Source organism: Myotis nattereri (genome assembly GCF_964212035.1).
Source record: "Myotis nattereri genome assembly, chromosome: 7".
Classification (NCBI taxonomy): domain Eukaryota; kingdom Metazoa; phylum Chordata; class Mammalia; order Chiroptera; family Vespertilionidae; genus Myotis; species Myotis nattereri.
The window spans coordinates 47047845-47072075 of NC_138082.1; the positions used below are offsets into that span (position 1 = coordinate 47047845).

Here is a 24231-nt window from a genome sequence, read left to right on the forward strand (position 1 = left end):
GAGGTAATGGTGGGAACAGGAAAGGTGATGGGAGGGAGAGTCAGGAAAGGGGGATAGGCAGAGGTTGTTCGGGGAAAATAACCACTGGAATTGCCAGGCGGGATTTGTTTTGACATTATTTTCATGTGTTCGATGAGAAAAGAATGCACATCTAACCATGTAGCTGTCATCACTCACCTTTAACAATCCTAGAATGTTTCTGACAGTTAAAACTTTATTTTTGTTTTCGGAAAGGGTATGTATGTTGGGGGAGAGCATTGGATCACTCTTTTCCACCCCCATTCTCTTCCTTAATATTATGTTTGAGGTTAATATTATGAAGAGATTATTCAAAGATCATGAGTCCTAACATCCAACTTCTAACCAGGTCCATCACATGCTGTGTATTATTGTAAGGACATAACCTCCCCCTAGAATTCTTGGCTCTTCAAAAGGAACCAATGTTCACTGAGCTCCTGCCATGTGCCAGGAACTGTGCCAGGCATTGGGGATACAAAGCTGGAAAGCCACATTTTCTGCTCTTGAGGAACTCAGTTTGAGTGGGAGACAGGTGCACAAACAAATAATATCAGGATGGATTGGTCTGCTCCCTTCTCCTCATTATGAAGGTCTATAAAACGCATTATGCTGACATGGAAGTATGAGAGACAGGGCCTCTGAGTCTTCCTGGGGAAGTCAGGGGAAGCCCCACTTATTCAATTTTGCTAGAATGTACAGAGAGCATGGAGGCAAGAATGCTACCGCATAGACATACAGAATCCAGATCCTGAATGACAGTGTGTTAAAGAGTTTTGGTGTATCCTATAAGTGACGAAGAGGCACAGCATAACTGTGAATGGAGAATGACTTATGATCTTTGGGGTTATAGAAAGTTCCTGCCGACTGTTTTATGAAGATGACTTGCACTGACTGGTTGTGGAGCCGGGGAGAGTAATATGGAAGCTGTTGCTCTAGTTGCAGCACAGAGCTGGATCCTAACCCAGGGGGACTAGAAGCATGTGTGATGGAATATTCTGAACACCTCAAAGGAGCCAAATGAAACTACCATCCTAAATGGGGAGGGGATTTGGGAAATCACATGTCCTAGGCTGTAGTCAGTGCTCCCATTTCTAAAGCCTCTGGGTACTTTGGCCCTGGACATTAAGGAGGGCATATGATTATCTACAAACACTCCTTACTTACATGGGTAAAGGGGGAGGCAAAGGGAGAGCACCTGACATCTCAGCAGTCTGAACCCCTATGGTACCAGAGACTGACAGGGGAAACTAGAGGAGATAGACTTGGGTCCTCTTCATTCCTCCAGGTGAATGATGGTGATGGGATGGCTGCTGACATTCTGCCCCAAAACCATACACAGACAATAGGGTTCTGAAGGTTTGGGGTGGGGGGTGGGGGTGGGGTGGACTGAAAGGGGTCAATGGGGGAAAAGGGGGACATATGTAATACTTTCAACAATAAGGAATTATTTTAAAAAAACACACACAGTATTATTCAGGCATAAAAAGGAATGAAGTACTAATACATGCTACAACATGAATTAACCTCAAAAATATTATGCTAAGTGAAAGGAGAAACACAAAAGGCCACTATGATTCCATTTATATAAACTATCCAGATTAGGTAAATTCATAAAAGGAAAAGAGACAGGTTGCAGGCACATCCCCAGTGGGGAGTGTGCAGGAGGTGACTGATCAATGTTTCTCTCTCATCGATGTTTCTAACTCTCTATTCCTCTCCCTTCCTCTCTCTAAAAAATCAATAAAATATATTTTAAAAATAATAATAAAGAAAAGAGACAGAAAGCAGAATGGTATTTGCTGGTAGCTTCAGGGTAAGGGAGAATAGGGAATAATTGCTTAATGGTATTAATCCTTTGAGGTGATTAAAATATTTTGGAACTAGATGGAAGTAGGTCATTGTACAAGATTGTGAATGTACTGAATGCCACTGAATTGGCTCTCTAAAATGGTTAATCTTATGTTGTATGAATTTCACCTCAGTTAACATACCACAGTACGTGAGCCTCAGAACAGATATTGGACTATGATGCTGACATGGGTTCGAATTCTCACTTTGCCATTTTCTAGCAGTTCTGTCTGTGAGACCTCAGGCTGGTCACTTAACTTCTAAGAAGCCCAGCTTCCTATATGAGTATAACCTGCCTCATATGGTTGCAGTGAGGAGATACTGAACTAATGCAAGTAAAGTGCATTTCAGTGTGTCCTACACATAACAAGCTTTAAATAAATTATACTGTTAATATTATTATCTGTACTCCTGTTGGAGGCAGTCTTCAAGAAGACACGATCACCGGTTGACCTATGAGTTAGACTCAGGCAACTGGAGGCTCCCAACTCCATCTCGTGTCCTTGGACAATGCATTCAGTTTGCCTTCCCTGGTCCAAAAAGCATCCCCAAGGAAATTAAAGGGCTGCGGGAGGCTGAAGAAAGGGGCAGACCACTCCAAACTGGTAGGTGGCAGATTTAACAAGCAAGGCAACTTATTTATGAGGCTTGTCCTAGGCTGCCTCAAGATGAGTAGTTTTCCATACCTGCCCGTCAAATCTTAAAAGTGTATCTAAGAGGCCTTAACTGGGTTTAGTCACATATACCATCCCACTAGTCTAAACACCACATTTCTATCTCATGGTCATATCCTTGGGGCAGTTTCAGATTTCACCCAGGGAACTGCCCAGGAGGTGGGGAACCTACAACTCCTCACACAAATAACTCCAAATTTATTCAACTACTTTTATTTTAACCCCCACATATTTTTTAGGCTACACCTAATTTAGTTGAATGTAAGCTTTCTTTGCTTTCCTTGGCTAAATGAGTTTTTCCTGTACAAAGATTTCCATAAGAGAACTTGGTCATAACTAAAAAGACACATGAACTCTAGGTACACACACGTATAAGCTACCCCCGTTCAGATTCACAGAGGATCTCACTAAGTGATCATGACCATCTATCCTGGAAGGTGACCAGGTGGTCAGTGTGGGGATGCAAGATGGCGCCACCAATTTGCCAATTTCTATTGCAATTTGTTCCTCTCAGAGAGTCGTGTGACCAAGAAATCTTAATGCAGAACATGCATTGGTACTTGGAGTCCTCAATAAAGACCAGCAAATCATTAATAATTACATAAATATCCCTCTTTTACTATTGGGTGGTAGAAGGAGGAATTTAATATAAACCCTTAACATTTGAGACATATTTAAACAACAAAAAAGGGAAGAGGGAGGGAAGATAAGGAAGGAAGATGAAGGAAGGAAGGAAGGGAGGGAGGAAGGAAGGAAGGAAGGAAGGAAGGAAGGAAGGAAGGAAGGAAGGAAAGGAAAATAGAAAGGAAAGAAAAATACTATTGACTTTATGGTGTAATACAGTGATGGCGAACCTTTTGAGCTCGGCGTGTCAGCATTTTGAAAAACCCTAACTTAACTCTGGTGCCGTGTCACATATAGAAATTTTTTGATATTTGCAACCATAGTAAAACAAAGATTTATATTTTTGATATTTATTTTATATATTTAAATGCCATTTAACAAAGAAAAATCAACCAAAAAAATGAGTTCGCGTGTCACCTCTGACCCGCATGTCATAGGTTCGCCATCACTGGTGTAATACTAATACTTGACATGTGATAATGCTGTACCATATTCAAAGGATTTAATGTTTGATCCTTACTGGTAGATAGGTGCGTACTGCTATCCTCACCCATAGCTTAGGAAGTGGAGGCTTGGAGATAAAATGACGTAAGGTGACGTAACCTTCAAGTCAGGGACTGCATTAGTTTCCTAGGGCTGCCATAAACAAAGTAGCATAAACTAAGTGGCTTAAAGAGCAGATATTTATCGTCTCATAGTTCTGAAGCCTAGAAGCCTGAGATCAAGATTTAAGATTGGTAGACCTATGCTCCCTCAGAAGGTGCTGAGGAAGCACCTATTTCAGGCCTCTCTCCCCCAGCTTCTGGTAATTCTTGGCTTGTGGCAGCATAAATCCAATCTTCACATGAGGTTTGTGTGTGTGTGTGTGTGTGTGTGTGTGTGTGTGTGTGTGTGTATGCCCAAATTCCCCCCTTTTATAAAGACACCAGTGATCTCTTCTTAACTAATTACATCTACCATGGCCATATTTCCAAATAAGGCCACATTCTGAAATATTGAGGGTTAGAACTTCAACATATGAAATTTCAGGGGACACAATTCAACCCATAACTTAAAGTGGTCAAAGCCAGGCTTTCTGTATGTGTGTGAGAACTGCTTGAGTGTAAGCATTTAATCCCTGGGCCTCTCATAAAAGCAAGAATTCCCCCATTATTCACTAAAATATGCCTTTTCAATAAATTTCTTCTTTCACTAAAACATTCAATAGTCCTTCACATCAAAAATAAATTATGGGATTTCCCACTAACTCACATATGGTATGATAGCCATACCATGCATTTGATGAACTTAGGCAGTTCCATATTAAAATACTGGGAGGCTGACAAAATCTGCACACGCACCCAAAAGGAGATGGAAGATCAAGAGACGCTATGATGATGATTCATTACATTTAAAATTGCTGTTATAAATTTTGAATCCATTAAAAAAAATCCAGCCCTTTCCTCATTAGTGCCAAAGGGCTACTCTGTTATTTTTATCCCTGCCAGAAACCATCAGTGGGCTAGAAGAATGCAGTACTGGTGACATGAGCCTTCATTTCCATTTTTAATTAAAATTTTGATTGACCCAGAGCCAGATTTTCTTCCATAGCAGAGCCTGTGGAAACTCCACAGTAGAAACTAAAGTGGCCAGAGAATGCAGGCACAGGCAGGAACCTGGGGGCTTAACATCAAACCAGAAGAACACTGCACTTCTTGGGAGAAGACCTGGCCACCTTGACCTTATTTATGTGCTTCTACCTTAACCTTACTTTCCCATTCCCCTACACCACAGATCAGCTGCAGTGGGGATCATGACTGTCCCTCCTTAAGATCCACTTCTGTTGTGACTCATCACCCTATGTGCCCGCTCTACTGCTCTCCTCACATCTCTGTTGATGGCACTACTATTGTGCGTTATAATATTCATCATCACTCATATTTGTTGAGCTCTCAGTCTGTTTTTCACTTAATCTTGAAATGATCTACAAAACCGCATGACTGCAGACTGCTACCTGGCTACACACTCTCCACTATACTTAGGGATAGAGCCCTGATACTGACCTAGGCCCATGGCTGCCATTAGAAGACTACATTTCTTAGGTTCCTTTATACTTAGATGCGGCCATGTGATTAAGTTGTAGCTGAGGCTATGTTGTATGAAATTGCTAGAAAGTCTTCTTAAAGTAAGGAAATTTTCATTTCTCTCCCCTTCCTTCTGCCTGTAATAAGCATGTAATTGTTGGAGCTACCCCAGCCATTTTGGCCCATGAGGTAACCTTGAGAATGGAAATTACACTAAATTGGGCAGCACAAGGACAAGACGCTGGGTGGCTGCTACGTGCCTTGCCATACCAGCAGTCCATGGGTGGTCTAACTCCAAGCTTATTTTATGTGAGAGGAAAATGAAAGTGAAAGGGCGAGGGCTACGCCCTCCATCTTGCCCCGGATCTTCCATTTTTGGGCAGCAGCCATTAGCCATGTGCTCAGCAAGGAGCTTCTTCCTGGAAGCCCAAGCCTCTGCTAGCCACACCTAGGATTTCTTTAAACTAACCAATGATAATCAAGAGAAGTGTGCACCATAGACACAACCACATCCTGTGTAACAAGACCCAGACTTGCGCCTGGCCAATCAGCAGGGCCCACAGTCCTCTCTCCTCCCCTTAGTCCAATCCCCCTATAAAACCCCTCTCCCCACAGAGCTGCCTCTCTCTCTGCCCCCTGCCGCTGCGTCGGCGAGTGTGGTGGACGGGGAGCTCGAGCTAGCTCGAATAAAGACTCTTCTGCTTTTGCATCAGACTCGGCTGGCTCCCTGGTGGTCTTTTGGGGACCCTAAAATCTGGGCATAACGGAAAGTCTACCTTGTGTAAGCTGCCCTTATTTGGAATTTTCCAGCACAGCAGACTTAACCTTAATCCCAAGTGGTTATAAATATTAGTGTTCCCATTTTACTGACAAGGAAACTGAGGCTCAGAAAAGGTAAGTAACTTGTTGTTTAAGGTAAAAAGTCTAAGTGGCATTGCTAGAATACAACCTGACTTCAGGCCCTGTGCTCTTAATTTCCCCAATATATGGTCTCTAAAAAGACCTATTCCCATGCTGAAAATACTGGCATCATGCTTAACACTTCCCTCTCTATAGCGCCTGTCCCCTCCCATAGTTAGTTACCAAGCACTGTGGTTCTGCCTTCCAGGTCCTGGCATCCATTCCCCCTCCCACTGCTCCTTCCCCCTGGAGAAACCTGTGGCAGGCTGACAGCAGGCAGAGGCACTCAGCCTAGACAAGGTTTGCCCTGGGATAGGTGGGCGAGGTAGGGCTGTTAACAGGGAGTCTGCACTCCAGGCACTGCTTCTGTTTTGATTACTGCTAAAGATGATTCTCTAAGGGTGAGTTTGAGGAGGCAGTGTGTTGTCTTGAGAAGGGAGTAAAAGAGTCTCTCTCTCTCTCTCTCTCTCTCTCTCTCTCTCTCTCTCTCTGTGTGTGTGTGTGTGTGTGTGTGTGTGTGTGTGTGGTCTGAGCTGTGAAAATTAGTGAGTAGTTTAGTCTAAATAAAGGGAAGGTGAATAGCAGACTGAATTATTCCAGAAGTATCAAGGATGAGAAGGTCATTGACACCTCCTTTTTTATCTGAACAAAAGGTCTCACATGTTTATTATTGAACCTACAAGTGCAGAAGCATAGGGATGTGGACAAAAAGGGGGCCACATTTTGACAAGCTCAGAGGAGGCCTCCATGGTGTACCTTACACACTCTGAGGCCGAGAGTAACCACATAGGATGGTCTGAAATGAAAACTTCTAACTAAAAGCGAGTCATGGCAGGTAGTCATGTCCTAGGCTGGTGTCTTCCCTGACAAAGCTCAATCTTTACCTTAACTGAGCCTGTCTATTGTCTTTTTGCATCTATAATAACCTACCTTTGGAATAGCAGGGTAATTTCCTTTCCCAGACCCCAGAACACAATCACTGTACCTGAGCCCACAGATCCCCTCATTGGTACTTTTATCGTGTTAATTGTTAACTGTTAAGTATCCTCTACCGACCAAGGTAACTCTATAAAGCAGGTATTCTCAGTCCCAATCTGACAAATGAGAACCCAGGGTCAGGGAGGTTAAATGCCTCCCCCCGGGTTGCACAGTGAGTGGGGGACACAGCTGGATGCACACACGGCTCTACCACAGCTGCCTCTGCTTGATGAAGTCTGAGAGGGGCGGAGGACAGGCTGTGGGCAGACGTGAGTCACCCTCCCACCCCCAGCCACGCACAGACAACATAGAGCTCACCATCACTTCTGGTCACTTCATCTGCAGACACTTTGATTTACATTATAGAATTCAAGTATGATTTTTTTTTTAAAGGAAGAAAAGCCAGTATGGGGTAAATGTTACAGAATAGCATTTCGACTAAGCCTACCTGAAAGTCACCTAACATGATGTGCCACAAGCACTAATATGAAATCTATGGCATATGCTACACATCTGGTCTCTCACAAGAGCTCAAACCAGCATTTGTTGGGAAATAAACAGAACATGCTGCTAGCGTCTGGATTACCCACTTTGCTATGCCTCTTACTATGCATTTTGGATGAGCCTAAAACCCTCATTGCCATGGTTCCTAGGACAGCAGTACATTCCAGGTTTATGTGGATACTGCACTGCGTCTCAAACTTCAAGACACAGAGAGCCACTTCTTGGTTTACACCATGATAAAGTCAGATTTCATTGGCTCGGTTGATAAGCGGGGGATAAGTTAGGTCAAATTGGGCTCTTGGTGTCTTTAGGTGGTCTGTTAGGTCATCTGAATCAGATGCTCTTCAGGGAGATATAACCTTGAAATACACAGCTTTACTTGTTTTCATGAAGGTGAAAAAAATCCCAATTTTTCAAAACAAGAAAATCAATATATGTTGAGGAGAGAGGAGAATTGGGGGGCTTTTTAATTTGAATTTTTTTTTTTTGGCTTCTCCATGAGTTTGTATTAATTCACTAATTCCCTGTAGCTCAAGAGATGCTAATTAATTCAAGAAGCCATAATAGCTAATCATTGGCTAACTAAATCTAAAAAGGAGAGTCTGTCACTGGAGATACCGCTGCTCATTTGAATTAAAATTGCCAATTGTGAAGTAATGCAAATAAAGGTTATTGTATCCTTCTACTCCAGGAAGTATTAACCCTTTGCAAGGCTGCCTTGAGAATACAACAGGACTTAAAACGCCAAAAATATCTGAAACTTAACCAATCACAAGTTAGAATATTTATCATTCCAAGCATGCTGCTCATTGACATCATAACTACATGTCAGTTAAGCTGCTTTGAAACACAAAATGGACAATGGCAAAGGGCTGACAGTTGTTGCCTTGACGGGGATACAATCAATGTCAACAAAACAACCACCTCCAAATGATTACTTTTATAAACATTCAAGAAAAAAAAAGCAAATATTCCAGGTTTCAGTTTCAATTTTTAAGGAATAAATTTATGCAAATATGCATTCATTTTAGTAGTTTGCAGCTCAGAGTGATCTCACCTTGTTAATGCTCAGTGCAACTGCTTGTCGCTATTTGAATGTCATTTGGAGGTGATACTGTTTTAATAATCCGGTTATTATTTAACAGAAAAGAAGTGAAGGGAAGACTAGAAAATATAGGCATGCCATTTTTACAGCTTTGCTAATTTTACATTCTCCAAGTCTGTTCCCTGCTGACCAACAGGGGAAGGGCCTGGACAAAGGCAGTTTGGATATGTGCCCAGTAAAGTCTGAGTTATATGGGAAGGTGTTTACCTTTCTGTCAGTCACACCTGGGAATAGGTCATTGGCTAGAATAGGTGTGACCGAACCTGAATATTTAAACTTCTCAACAAAGAAAATTCATGCTCTTGGCTCTTGGCCCCCTCGGACTCCTGTTGCACCTCCTGCATTCACCCACAGTCATGTGGGCCCATACAATGGACTATGGGTTTTAACTCATCGGATGCTGAACTACACCTGGTTGCAGCATGGAAAGGAAACTCTGGACGCTGGCTTTGCTTTGCTGAACTCACAGCTGCCCCTCTTTCAGGACTGATTTAAGGGAAATGGGACATTGAGGAAGGTACTTAACAGAGGAAGGTACTTCCATGTCAATAAAAACCATTCTCTGGTGCAAATCTTAGAAAATTCATTTTCTAAAAATATTATAAGAATCCCACTCCCAGGAGTGAGGAGGGAATTTGGCTCTCCAGTAACATAGGGATAGCAAAGACCATCTCAATATTTCATGAATAAAAGTCAAGGCTTGGCCACAAAGCTAACGTTAGGAAATAGACACGCCTGCACACTTAGTCTGTCAGGCCAGCCAGCTCAGGCAAGCACAGTTTGTAAGGGCGACCATATACTAGCTCAAGTCATCACTAAGCCCAAGGCTGAGCAGCCATAGTGTTCTTGATGGCTTTGCCCTTGACTAGGAGGAATCCGTCTTTATTGTCTCACTAATCATCAGCTCAAGGGCCATTAATGATAAAGTCCTAAATCTAATTCCTAATAAAACCCCAAAAGTTTTAGAGACAAAATGAAAGAGCATATTTCACAGATACCCATTGACCAATGGTTGGGAAGTATTTCTGTAGTTTAGGCCTGAAATTAGTTTGAACTTAAAAAAAAGTGACAGCTATTAAAAGGAAGGTGAACTTGGCAAGGAAAAATTGTTACCTTATCAAGAGGCTACTTCTGAATGGAGCATCCTGACAAAACTGAAGTCTGGCTGGGACTTGAACCAGATAAACTTGTTATGCAAATAGCTTTAGCCACAGGGGAAAGGGCTGAGAATGAAATCACTACAAAGCCAACCACACATTATAGAAGTGACAAAAAACATTGGGCAGGGTCTTAGCATATGGATAAAAAAGGAGTGCAGACTTTATGAGAGCATCATGTTTAATTTATCATAACCAAGCTGTCAGGAGTCATGCTTTGATAAATGCATAACTAACACATATAAATGAGTCAATTATCACTAACGACCAAAGGTTCAGAACCAAACAGGCTAATGTTTCTTTATTATTTTTTTTCTCAACCCCCAAACAGGTTTACTAATAGGATTTCAGACCTTCTTAAAATCTCTCCTGTCTCCAAATTAAGAAGGCTGGAAACAGATCTGAAAAATATTAGGCCACATCTCAGCACTCATGTCGCCCCTCCCCTTCTCTCTCACCCCAAGCAAACATATCAGTCAGTAATCAGGATATCGAAAGTTTTTAAGCTGTTAAAGAATTCCTAGTCCTGTTTCCTCTTCAGAAAGAACCAGCTCACTTTAAATACAGTGCACCACAGGTTAGTCTATGAACTGAAGCAATTATCTGGATAATTCAAGCTAAAAACTCTTTTCCTAAAATTACCAGATAATCATCTTTCTCACCCCAGGCCCACCAATAATGAAAAGCTTATAATATGAAGATTTTTTTTAAAGTCAGGTGTGTGTGTGTGTGTGTGTGTGTGTGTGTGTGTGTGTGTATTGAGTTGAGAGAGAGAGAGGAAGAGAGAGGAATAGAGAGAGAGAGAGAAACATCGATGATGAAAGAGAAACATAAGTGGGCATCCTCCTGCATTGAGCCCGAAACCCTGACTGGGAATCGAACCAGTCACCTCTTAGTTCATGGGTCAATGCTCATCTACTGAGCCACACCAGCCGGGCTAATCTGAATATCTTAATCCTCCATCCTTCTTCCTTGTTCCTCCCAATATGAGCAAAATATGCATAAAAACAAACCAAGGCTCTCTTTAAATAGACATTTCTAACCCAGTGAGTATCTCTGTTTATATTTAATTAGAGATTTGAATAAATAGAATGAAATAGTAAAGTTAAATAACATTTGGTAGGCTGAGCAATGGCAGCCTAGGGTAGGTAGGCTCATCTATAAAACCAGAGGATATTATTTGGGAACAATGGGCAGGTTTCTACCTAAAAAGATAAAACACAATAAATTAGTCCCTAATCTCAGGAGTTACAGTCCCAAAAATCAGGTAAAAGGGGAATTTGTGGTTGAGGAATCTAAGACGAAATGGGGAAAATAGGATTGGCTGGCTGAGGTCAGGAAAGCATTTATGAATGCCTATAGCAGCGGTTCTCAACCTGTGGGTCGCGACCCCTTTGGGGGTCGAATGACCCTTTCACAGGGGTCGCCTAAGACCATCGGAAAACACATATATAATTACATATTGTTTTTGTGATTAATCACTATGCTTTAATTATGTTCAATTTGTAACAATGAAATTGGGGGTCACCACAACATGAGGAATTGTATTAAAGCGTCTTGGCATTAGGAAGGTTGAGAACCACTGGCCTATAGTATGTAATATTTTCTCTAATAAAACCAATAAAAAGAACTTGTAAAAAAAAAAGAGAGAGAAGATTGATGACATTTTTTCATATCTTAAATTAGTAGTAAAGCACACAATCACTTAATTTCTATTTCTTTTCCTTGGTTCATTAGAACTTCTCCAGACTCTCCGTCCCCTGCAGTTTCAACAGTTGTCTTCTCTGTTTAGTCCTCCGTTCTGGGATCAAGACTCCTCTAACCTACAGCAAGTCAGAACGAGTGCATCTGGAATTCTCAGTTAGGAAAAACATAAGCAGATTTAAGTGGGCATATAAAAGGGTTTTCTATAAAGAAAAATCAATGGTTGAAAGAGATTTCTATCCTGTGATTAACCCTGAATGTCCCACCCCATCATCAAGTACATACCTTTATTCCCAAATCCACCCAAATAATTCCATCTTGGCTTACCACCAACATTTTCTTGAAAAAGTATACAGAAGCCAAACTTTGGTGAGTCAAGTCACATTTTAGAGGCATCATGAGACCTTGGTACAGGAAGGCATATTTGTGAATATGTAATGGGTTTTTCTAGGCCAACAGTTTAGAGAAGGTCAATCAAGGGCATCTCTGTGCAGCAGTGGAGTGAAAAGGAAAACTCTGGATCCAGGCTTTGCCAGCAAAATCATTGGAACCTTAGCGACCAGATTTCTCTCCCTGGGCTGATCAGAAATGTGTGCCCAGCCACCAAGGTGCCAGTTCCCTCTACCTCCTCCTTTGGTTCCCAAATCTCAGGAGGGGGCTCATCCTCTGCTCCTATGTGAGCATCATCCCTCCTGCTATATCTGTTGTTCCTCTTAACATCACCCTTGACTTGGGACTACTGTACTCTGCAGTCATTGCAGGAACATCAGAGTGGGGACAGAAGGGGGAAGGAAATAGCCTCCATCCCTGGTCTTGAACTTATGGTCATATTTCAACCTGGCCCTACTTGGTAGAGTTCTTGGAGTTCCTTACTGCTCCTCTCTCCTGAAGAAGATGGCACAAATCCAGGAGGGACTGGACAAGGGACCCTGAATTATGTTACATTTGAAAGGCAAGTGAACTGCTCTTTATATAAAACCCTTGGGGCCAAATATGTTTTAGAATTTAGAATTTTTATCAAATTTTAGAAAAGTGAACCAGTGCATTTACTGTATGTTATGTAACATTCCCAGCGGGATCTGGGGCAGTACACTGTAATCAAACACATTAATATATCTGCAGCAATTCACATGAATATTCACACTGAGTGAGATAAATAACGACTATAAATAACTCGACTTCCGTGTCGGTCACGTGTTGTCATCAGATCAGTTCACGTCAGGTCAGGGCTTGCAGCTAAATGATTCAAGTAGAACAAACTTTCATTTTTCAGAGCTCTTTGGAGTTTGGAATTGTGGACAAGGGACTGTTGATCTGTACTGTGACTGATTAAGGAAGACGATCAGGAGACCCAGTTTGCTTCATGGCCCTGCCTCTTTGCGGCAGCATGCAGACATGTTAGAGAAATTTGTATTGACCCTTCCCTACTGTTTTTCCAGCTATTTTGGTCACTTCTTTTTCCTTCCATGACCTCTGAACACTTTATCCAATATGCTAGTCACTGAGGGCACCTCTTTCTGGATCCTGTGCCTGGTCTCAACCTGCCCCCAACGTTCACCAGGCCCCTGGCTAAGGGTCCCCTCCAGCACACTGAGCATCTTCCCCAGACTTGGGCCCAGCGTAGTCCTCTGTCAGGGGCCTGGCCAAAAGCTCATGTTGCCAGCACTGAGTCATCAGCCCATTGGTGGTGGTGGTGGTTCTGCTCCTGTCTTAGCCCCATTCCATCTCGCCTACTTCCTGGTAGCACAGCTCGCACCAGGTACATCACCCATCAGTTAGGTTTTCATCTTGTTCTGCACACCTGGAGCCATGGCTGGGGCTCTTCACCTTGGTGCCTCGGGCCTGAGATCCTACTTTGCCCCCTCAATCACCATGGAAACTAGAGGCCTGCTCCCACACCACAGATCCTAGAGCAAAGTCCACCTTCCACACTGAAAAATTCTGCTGAAGGCTGCCACCTTCTGTCTCCTCTCTGGTCCCAGTGTGGGCATCAGAGTTGGCAATATTTGTCCCAGGAAGAGTAGATTCTCAAATAAATGTGACCCATATGATAAGGAGGAGAATCATAGCCAAGACTCAAATGGAACTCCTTATTTTTCAAATCCTACAGAGGCACCTTCTGTCATTTACTGGAACAAATTCCGTGTTATAACGTGCTAGAAGGCATAACAACTTTTGGCACCAAGTAAATTCCACAGCTTAGATTTCTCCAATCACTGTCCAAGGCTTTGCTGGGTAAGCAATTTTCAGTGGAAGAAATACTCACTGTGAAATAAAGTGGTTGAATTCCTCACACCATTTTTCCGGATGAAGTAAAGTAGGTGGAGGATTTCTGAAAAACAAAAGCAATTTTTTTTTTCTTACAAAAAAAAGTGTTCCGTTAAAGACAGACTATCAACTTGCCTACTGATATTGCTCTAAATAGCTCTGATAAAATCCACTCCGTTTCTTCCTGGGTGAGAGTCATTCATTAGTAGTAAATTATAAAGTGCCAGCCCATATTTATTTAGTCCTTCATTTTCATTGATTTGAGGCCTTCTAAGTCAACAGCTTTCGGTAAGACCTGTGAGGGTTACATAGATCAGGAACATTCCTCAGGGTGCAGACACTCTGAGGGGAGAGGCAAGCACACAACTACTCAAATTGAGAACTAAGTATTACCAGTGCCATAAGAAAGTTATAAAGCTAGTGCTAGGGGCTTTAGAGAAATAGACTTTTAATTTTGCAGGATTTTCAGATCATTATGCTACCATTTGATACATTTAAAGTATACTCATAAATTCAACAGTCACATTTTAAACTATTTCCTAGATATCACACTTCTGCAATAAGCAGTGGAGAAAGCAAAACAACTAAGATAATGTTCCCAGAGAGGTCCCGGGGCAGAGATGGGGACAGACAGCTAATGTAGCTAATTATTGGAGGCCCAAGGAAACCAGAGAAGTGCAGAAAAACTGTGGTAACCAGACCACTTCCTGATGAAAAGGCAGGAAAAGGGGGAAGGAAAGGGCCTTTCGTTTGACTAAATATTTACCCAAAGACATTCAATTTTATTTATTTATTTTAATAAACAATTTGTGTCTTCTTTTTTATTGATGAGAGCGAAAGAACGAGAGAGAGAGAGAGAGAGAGAGAGAGAGAGAGAGAGAGAGAGAGAGAGAGAACGAGAGAGAGACATCGATTGGTTGCCTCCACATAAGCCCTGACCTGGGATGGAACCCACAAACTGGGTGTGTGCCCTGACAATGAATCAAACCTGAGACCTCTTGGTGTACAGGATGATGTTCCAACCAACTGAGCCACCCTGCCAGGGCAAGGCATTCATATAGAGAGAGAGGAAGGGAGAGGGAGAGAGAGATAGAAACATCCCCTACTGGGGATGGAATCTGCAGCCCAGGCATGTGCCCTGACTGGGAATCGAACCATGACCTCCTGGTTCATAGGTCAACACTCAACCGCTGAGCAACACCAGCCTGACACTATCTTTGAGGGGGGCCTAAGTTTTGCCACCCCCAAATATGCCTTTTGGGACATTGATTTTAAGCTTAAGAAACAAGACTCAGAAAAAACACTTGGCCCTTCTCCTTTTCCCACCTGGAGAATTCAGATAGAAAAGTCTGCTTAAAGGAAGGGAGCATCACCTTAGCATCATATTAGAAACTAAACAAGGCAGCCAAGGAGAAGCCTAGCCAAGCCTGTCTGTCGAACTTTCCTCTGTGTGCACCTGTTTCTGGGCGGCCCAGCAAACATTTGCTTACCACATGGTTGCTCCTTCTTGCCTACCTGTAAATCACCTGCTTTCTCTTTAAAACCCCAGACCCCTTCCCACTCTCCTTTGTCCAGTATGGCACAATGCCTCCTTGGGTCTCATATTCTTATGGCACCCCCACATGTCCATCCATAATACATTTTGGACATTTTCTCTTCCTAATATGTCTCTGTTAATGTGATTATTAGCTCAGCTAGAAGAACGTACAGGTGGGAGAAAAGTTTTGTGGGTTTTTTGTGCTCCCACATGTTAACTGTACATTTTTTTCCTAGCCATAAATGAAAATAGGAACTTATGGACAAGTCAAGTTCATAAATGAAGAAAGTTACATTTCTGAACACCAGAAATTTGACTGTAAATCCATTACATGTGATCTTTGTTTCCACCTGGGTTTTAACTGCTTCCTAAAGCCATACATTGCTCAGCTTCAATAGGTAGAAAAATAAGAGCAGTAAGAATAACCAGAAATAAAAACTGTATCAGATAATGTGATTGCAAGCTGCCTCTCAATAACCATTCTCTTCTTGTTTCTTAAAATTTTTATTCTGGCATCATGCTGTCATATAAAGACTACATTTTCCTGACTTCCTTGCAGCTAAATGTGGCCATGTGACTGAGTTCTGGGCAATGATATATAACTATAACTGTTCTATGGTGTTTCCAAAAAGTCTTTTTAAGAGAAAAGAGATATGCCATATTTCTTCTTCCCTCTTTCTGCTTTCTGGAGCATAGATGTGATGGCTGGAACTTGAGCAGCCATTCTGGACATGAGGTTAATGTGAAAATGAAAGTATAGCAAAGAATCTATATATATAAAACCCTAATATGCAAATAAACCCAATGGCAGAACAACCAGTTGCGTGGAACATGGCAGGCGTCGGCGGCAGAGCATGGAACATGGAGGGTGTCGGCTGCGGCAGGATGTGGAGCAGGTGAGCAGGGCACCAGACCAAGGTGGGGCACCAGTCGCTGTCATCCGGGTGAGCCTCTGCTGGTTACTGAAAATTCTTTGCTCCTTCACGTCACAGTTCCGGCTGGTGCTCACACCTACAGCCAGCACCAGAGCTGCCGCTTGCAACCCGTTGCCGGTGCCTGGCACCGGTCCTGATTGCTTGGCGCCATCAGCAAGTCTGAGCAGTGGCTGCTGGCCCCAATCACCCCTCAGGGCTTCTCCACCTTCCCCTGCTCCTGAAGGGTGATTGGGGCAGCAGCTGCCGCTCACACCCGCTGATGGTGCTGGCCCTGCTCACACCCACTGCTGGTGCCAACCCCAATCACTCTGTGCCATCAGCAGGTGCAAGCGGGACCGGCATAATCAGTGCATGGGAACAGCAGCGCTGGGAGTGGGGCTGCCAGCAGATAGGGGACCAGGGGCTGCAGCGGGAGGAGCTGGGCGGGGGCACGGAGGATGGGCCGAGACCCACCCCTGTACCCACTGCAGCCTTGGGGCCCACAGTTCCTTTCAAGGTGTATGAATTCGTGCACTGGGCCCCTAGTATAGACAGAGGCTGTATTCCTGATGATACTGTAAAGCTGCCATACCAGTTCTAGACTACTTCCCCAGTCTTCCTTAAAGAAGAGAGAAATAAATTTTCATCTTCTTTAACCCACTCTTATAGGCAATTAATCCTAATTGAGCCCCAAATATTTCAGAGTATTATCCTATCACATAGAACACAATTTGATAAATGATATAATAGAAGCACAAAGTTCTGTGGAAACAGAACTAAAGGGGCAATTTATCCAATGTGGAGTGTCCGAAGAGTTTGTAAGGAAGAAGAACTTGAGACGACCCCTGAAGATTAGGTTGGATTTTTTAAGATAAAGAAGGAGAAGGAAACCATTTCAGGCTTAGAAAACAACATGTAGGGAGTCACAGAAATAGTTTAAAAAGGCTGGTAGATCAAAGAATGTGAGTAATTTGGGAGGCTAGACTATATAACCTTCTGAGTCTGGAGAGAGAGCAGGAGGCAAGGACGAGATGGGGGAAAAAATGATGAGAGGAAGTATATGATTTCCCTGTACTGCATGATTATTTAATCATCCTTCAGATCATCTGACTCAAAGATGCAAAGGAGAATCATCCGTGTACTGAGCTAGAAAGAGTAGCCATTAAAGGTTGCCCTTCAGTTATTCTGGAGGCTTCCTCTTTATCTCATTCATTCTCTTCAACAAGCCTTCATCTTTACCTGTATTTTTTAAATAACAAAAGCACGGTCATGTAACTTCGGCTGCAACACTGGTTGTGCTGACCTGATCTTACTGGCGCCAGCATCTGAGGTTGTGCATTCATGTCCTCCCAGCTCACCTGTGTGGCCCTGTGTGGCATCTCTCAGTGAGCAGGTTGTCCCAGCTCATCTCTACAGCCCATTCCAGCTCTTGAACTTTCTTTGCTCTTGTCAGGATTTCTGCTCCTTCTGTTCTCACTGAAGCCAGTTCCACAAAGAACTACTTAAGCAACTTACTGTCAAACAGACTTAATTCACCCCAAAGCAGTTAACCATGACCAAGAAGTCCCTTGTAGACAGAGTGCACAGACTTGATTAAAACAACCCTAGTAGGCTTGACATTGGTCAGTGGAGCAGGAGGGACAGCCCTTTCCGCAATTGGAGAATGACCTGGCAAGGGTCCAGTGGAGAAATCGATGGCAAGTGTCCACTCTGGGGTAGAGAACACTGTAGCTTCCTGTTTTCAGTCTTTTTCTCAACGGGAACTAAGGACAGGGGTTACCATGTGTGTGTTGGCCGGAACCTCTGCAGCAGGGCAGGGGAGAACAGCAGTGGATCACCACTCACCACCAATGCCTGGAGGCTTCACACAAACCCCACACATCTTTTTGAAAGCTTGGCATTACAGGGACTTGGTTTTAGAGAATCTCATTTGACCTTGTAGATGCCCCATCTTTCCTGGAGTCCATCCATCATACTTAGATTCAGTAAATTGAGATCTTTGAAAGATCATTATCTGTGTGCAATGAAAACCAAAAAAACCCAAAAAAACAAAAATACAGGAAAGAAAAGAAGTGGAAGGCTTTAGAGTACAGTAGATCCTCAGGTTACATCGGAGATCCATTCCTCGGGCGCGATGTAACGCGATTTTCACAGTAAGTCAGAACCCACCTATGTAAGCACCTACGTCACTCACATGGAGCACACACACAGCAGTAATGAAGTGAAACAGTAAAAAAATATTAAAAGCAAGGTAACAATTCCTGACCTTTACTTGTGGTAAATAAATAATGAAAGACATAAAGCACATATGTACATATGTCGAAATGATGGAATTTTTTTTAATATATAAATAAATGGGAGATGGCGGCGTAACCACAAAACGACGTTCGTTGAGTTTGATGTAACCTGTGGATTGTCTGTATATTGTCTGCAATGGCAATATAAATTCTAGTTCTCTCGCCATCTAAGAAAACCACCAAATAGTAACGATGGTACCTTTTTGCCTTCTCTTAAAACTACAGATGCAAGCTGCAACCCTGCCCAGAGGGCCTCTCTCTGAAAGGAGGTGAGATGCTTCATATTCAGTTTGGTATATGGGAGAGTCAGGGCAGCTGCAATGCAGAGGCAGGCAGGTACCCCTCGCTTACGTATGGATGCCGAGGGCCTACAGGATGTAGGTGAGTGGCTGGAAGGCCGATGAATCTGAATAACCAGCTCTCAACATTACCAAGACACTAGAAAAGAGACTAGTCAGTGAAGGAAAAGGATTTGGGTTTTGCCTGCCTGAATTTTATTCCTGTGCTGTAGACCCAAAATTCAATTTTTATAAAGATCCCCTGCACGCAGATAGCATTCGGGCTATCTGAGGCTAGAAGCATGGGGTGATGATGAAGATAAAGGGGTGATGACAGAAAGTTAACCTTCTTCCCCCAAAGCGTATGTGGAACAAAGTAATTTGCTGAACAGCCAAACTGAATTCATCTTAGTTCCTGAAATAGAGAGAAAAAGATTGGACCAAGGTGGGCACCTGGCATCAGGACAGCCAATCCTCGTTTAATTTGGTGACTACAGCATGACTTAAAATAAGCTGGGTCAATCTGATTCTCTGTGGAAGGAATTTTTGCCACCTTGAACTGGAAAAAGCCAGAGAATGAGGCAGTTTAGTAATGGGAGCTGAAGCTGAGAGATGCATGATGACAGGACAGGCCACAGAGCATAAAGTGCAAGCTGAAATTTTAGGAAGCAGAAACTATGAGCAGGCAGAAAATCAGGAATGAGGAGAAAATGGGCCAGAGTGAGTAGAAAGAAAGAAATGTGTCACAAGGCCCTGAGACCCCGTGATGGGACACTGTGTAGATTATTCTGCTCTTCCTGTGATGGGTACCTCTCCTTCTGGAATATTATCGGCCCCAGCATTCTGTTCTCAGCCCAATTCTCCTCCCATGCTCCTCATTAACTGAGGGCTCACTAGATGGCCAAGGCTTCCTGATTTGTACCTCCTGCCTTGATTTCTCCTCTGTTTTTTGGCCGGTGCATTTAACTACTCACTAGATTGTCCCATTTTTGTTTCTCTGCAGCACCACAAAGTCAACACGTTCAAAACCGAAACCATCTTCTTCCCCTCAAGCCGCATCCACCTGGCTGTTGGAGTCAGAAACTTAACCCACATCCAGCTGAAGAAGGCAGGATAATGGGCCCCTCAAAAAGTCCACATTCAATGCCCAGAACCTATGAACATGCTGCCGTCCACGGCAAAGGGACTTCGCTGATATGATTGAGGTTAAGGACCTGGAGATGGAGAATTACCTGGATTAACTCACTTTAATGTTGAATCCTTTAAAGCAGAAGAGAGAGATAGAAAGAAGATAAAGAGGCAGGAGAGATTAAAAATATGAAAGAAACTCTACCCAAGAATGCAGGTAGCCTCTGGAAGATGGGAATGAGCCTCAGCTGATATACAGCAAGGAAATGGGACCCTAATTCTACAAATGTAAGGAAGAAAATCCTGCTAATCCTATATAATAAAAGGTTAATATGCAAATTGTCCCCTCAACTGGGAGTTCTACTGTGAGTTCAACCACCTGCGGCCCCTCCCCCTGGCCAGCCCAAATGGCCCCTATTGGGGCAGGCTGGCCAGTGCACGAATTTATGCACCGGGCCCCTAGTAACTTAAATAAAAAAGGAAGCCAGTTCTCACCTAGAGCCTCCAAAAAGGCCTACAGCCCTGCTGACACCCTGATTTTAGCCCAGGGAGACCCACATCAGATTTTGAACTTACAGAGCTGTTAAATAATAAGTCTGTGCTGCTTTAAAATGTTAAATTTATGGTAATTTGTTATGACAGCAATAAAAAATGAATATATCAATCAAGCACCAAGTCCTATAAATTCTATTTCCTAATTTCCTTTCTCAATACCCCATTCCCTCTTTGATATTCTAGTTCGTTCACGTAACATCTCATACCCAGATTTCTCCAGGAGCCTCCTTATTTTATTCCCTCTCTCTAACTTCATCTGTCTTTAATCCATCTTGCACTTGGCAGCTAGCTAGAATTTATTTGTAACATTCAAATCTGACATTGTTATTTCCCTGCTCAAAATTCTTCAGTAGATTCACACTGCCAACATGATAAAATCTCAACTCTTTTACATGAAATACAAATAGCCTTGCCTGTTTATCTACCCAATCTCATCTCAAACTCCTTCCCCATGTTCACAGTACTGTACTGCACAGTATCGACAGCTCCTAAAGCAGGTCCTGTTCTTTGGTGCCTCAGGACCTTTGCACATACTATATCTTCAGTTCAGAGCAGCAGTTCTCAACCTGTGGGTTGCGACACCTTTGGCGGTCAAACGACCCTTTCACAGGGGTCACCTAAGATCATCCTGCATATCAGATATTTACATTACGATTCGTAACAGTACCAACATTACAGTTATGAAGTAGCAATGAAAATAATTTTATGGTTGGGTCACAACATGAGGAACTGTATTTAAAGGGCCCAAAGGTTGAGAACCACTGGTTTAGGGTGTTCTCCTCAATTTATCTACCGGACAGGCTTCTCTTTATGCTTCATGAGTATCTTTAGTGCCCAGCATAGCAGCACTTAGCAAAGTTTTGCTGTATGACTACATGAATGGGTGAACACAAACATACATATATTGTAAGTAAGACCAGAAATGATTCCAAGACAAAATATGATTTGGTACCCAAAGTAGTATAAAATTAGACTATTAGGCTGTGAGGGCCAAGGCAAGCCACCATGGCTGTGAGGGCCCCTTTCAATATGAGCAAATTGTGACTAAATTTTACAGAGCAAGCAGCGTTTGAGAAGCAAAGGAGTCTCCTTAGGCAGTGACTTGAGTTGGACTTGACAATATGTAAGCCTCATTCCTCTACTTTTGAACCCAAATGTTCCCAGGTCCCTGAACATATTGGACCAAAATAAACAAATATATCATGACTTTAAACCTCACTATGGACATTATCTGATGTCAGAATCATTATACATCCTATATAATAAAAGGCTAATATGCAAATTGACTGAAAGGTGGGGAACGACCGGTCACTATGACGCACACTGACCACGAGGGTGCAGACACTCAATGCAAGAGCTGCCCTCTGGTGGTCAGTGTGCTCCCACAGGAGGAGTGCCGCTCAGTCAGAAGCTGGATTCACGGCTGGCGAGCGCAGCGGCGGCGTCAGGAGCCTCTCCCCAAGGGCTTCTGGACTGCGAGAGGGTGTAAACCGGGCTGAGGGACCTCCCCGAGTGCACAATATTCATGCACCGGGCCTCTAGTATATATAATAAAAGTGTAATATGCTAATTAGACCGGATAACCTTCCAGATGTCCTTCTGGATGACCTTCCAGACAAAGCCAGGGCTGTGAGGGCCAAGGCAAGCCACCATGGCTGCGAGGGCTGAGCCCCTTGCACGAATTTTGTGCATCGGGCCTCTGGTATAATAATAAAAGCGTAATATGATAATTAGACTGCATGTCCTTCCAGACAACCTTCTGGATGAAGCCGGGACTGCAAGGGAAGCCCGGGTCTCGGGTGCCAGAGGAAAGCCGGTGCTGGCAGCCAGGGCAAGGAAGGCCCACTCTTGTATGATTTTCGTGCATCAGGCCTCTAGTGTGTGTGTATATATATATATTATATATATGTTACATATAATAGTGGATTGGAGATAGAAGAGGATCAATACCAATAACTATCATGTTGTGTGCTTACTACAACCAACCTCCATATCAAGTGCTTCACATACAAGTCAATGGAACACCACAACAATCCTATAAAATAGGTACTATTATTTCAGTTTCACCAGTGGGAAAAAATGAGCTTAAAGAAAAAATTTTATTACAAACTTCCAAAAAAAAGTGCAAGTCAGGTTTTTAACTTAGGTATTTTTGTCTCCCAAGTCCATACACCTCACTGTTTTCTGTGTTTTACCCCATGAAAGAGTCTGTTACTTTGGAAGATGAATTAAGAGAACATATATGCAAAAAAATGACAGGAAGCCAATTAGCAAGAAACACCTCCAGAAGGTGCAAAATGAAGTCCTCAAACATTAAAACACGTTCACCAAGGAGAAGCTGAGTAAAAGATTTCTCAATGAAGCTGAGTTAATTAAGAAAGGCTTCTTGGAAGCTATGAATTTCAAGGTGGATCCTAAACAGAGGGGACATAAACCAGTTGATGAGGGGAGGAGGGTGTTAGGAAAGAAAAGATGAAATACAGAGAGGAGATATAAAGACTGAGGTGTAATAATTAATGAATGATCATTAGCCTATAGTTAGACACCTGGGAGTGTGTTTAAAAGGTATTCTATTTAATAAATAGAAGCAAAAAAGCAAGACATCTGAGCATAACGAAGCATTCTGAAGGTATTGATCACAGCGGTGGGGCTGCCATCTTGATCACAATCGGTAGATTCAGTAATGAGGTTGAATGGTGAGGTATGTGCTGTGTCTCTTCCCTCATTATTACCACTTAGCCACAGCCAAAGTTACCTTTCTCCCTAAATCACCTTCTACCTGTTCAAAAGTATTTAAAAATTTGAAATACTTATAATACAAGATTCCACCAGAATATAAAACAATTCCCCAATATAGGCCTGGCCAATGTGGCTCAGTGGTTGAACATCGACCTATGAACCAGGAGGTCACGGTTCGATTCTCAGTCAGGGCACTTGCCTGGTTCCGGGCTTGATCCCCAGTGGGGGCTGTGCAGGAGGCAACCAATTGATGATTCTCTCTCATCATCAATGTTTCTACCTCTCCCTTTCCCTTCCTCTCCAAAATCAATTTAAAAAGAAAAGAAAAAAAAGACTGTCCTAGCCAGTTTGTTCAGTGGGTAGAGTGTTGGCCCATAGACTGAAGGGTGGCAGGTTGTATTCCAGTCAGGGGCATGTACCTCAGTTGCAGGCTCCATCCCTGGCCCGGGTCAGAGCACCTGTGGGAGGCAACCCATCAGTGTGTCTCTCTCACACAAATTTTTCTCTCTCTGTGTCTCTCTCCGTCCCTCTCACTCTCTCTAAAAATCAATGGAAAAATATCCTTGGGTGAGGATTAGCTCAAAAAATAAAAATTCCCACACATAGGAACATAGAAAGCAAAAAACAAAATTCTTCTTCAATTCCACCCCTAATTTCCCTAATCACAGTCTCTTCCCTATATCAGCATGACTTGTGTTCTCTCAGACCTTTTTATATGCATTTTAAATATTTGCTGTAAATATATAATATAGACTATTTTGCTGTGCTATAAATATATATATACTTTCTGTGCTATAAATACTGGGGTGGGCAAACGTAGGTTGACACATGTGAGTAAATGAAACAGAATTTATAGGTTGACACATGTGAGTAAATGAATTTATTCTTGGATTTTTTTTATTGTATTTTCCATAAGAACAACTAGAAACCTACTTTTGTC

At 42.8% G+C, this 24231-nt stretch overlaps 1 protein-coding gene across 1 annotated transcript in view; it reads right to left on the bottom strand.

Moving 5' to 3' along the window:
* Positions 1 to 24231, bottom strand: part of MYO3B (myosin IIIB) — a gene marked incomplete at its 3' end in the record, with an annotated part of 345767 nt that overhangs the window by 233598 nt on the left and 87938 nt on the right. Inside the window, exon 7 of the mRNA XM_081095513.1 lies at positions 13842 to 13907. Within this exon, the coding sequence (XP_080951639.1) occupies positions 13842 to 13907 (66 nt within the window). The remainder of the gene's footprint in view (positions 1 to 13841; positions 13908 to 24231) is intronic.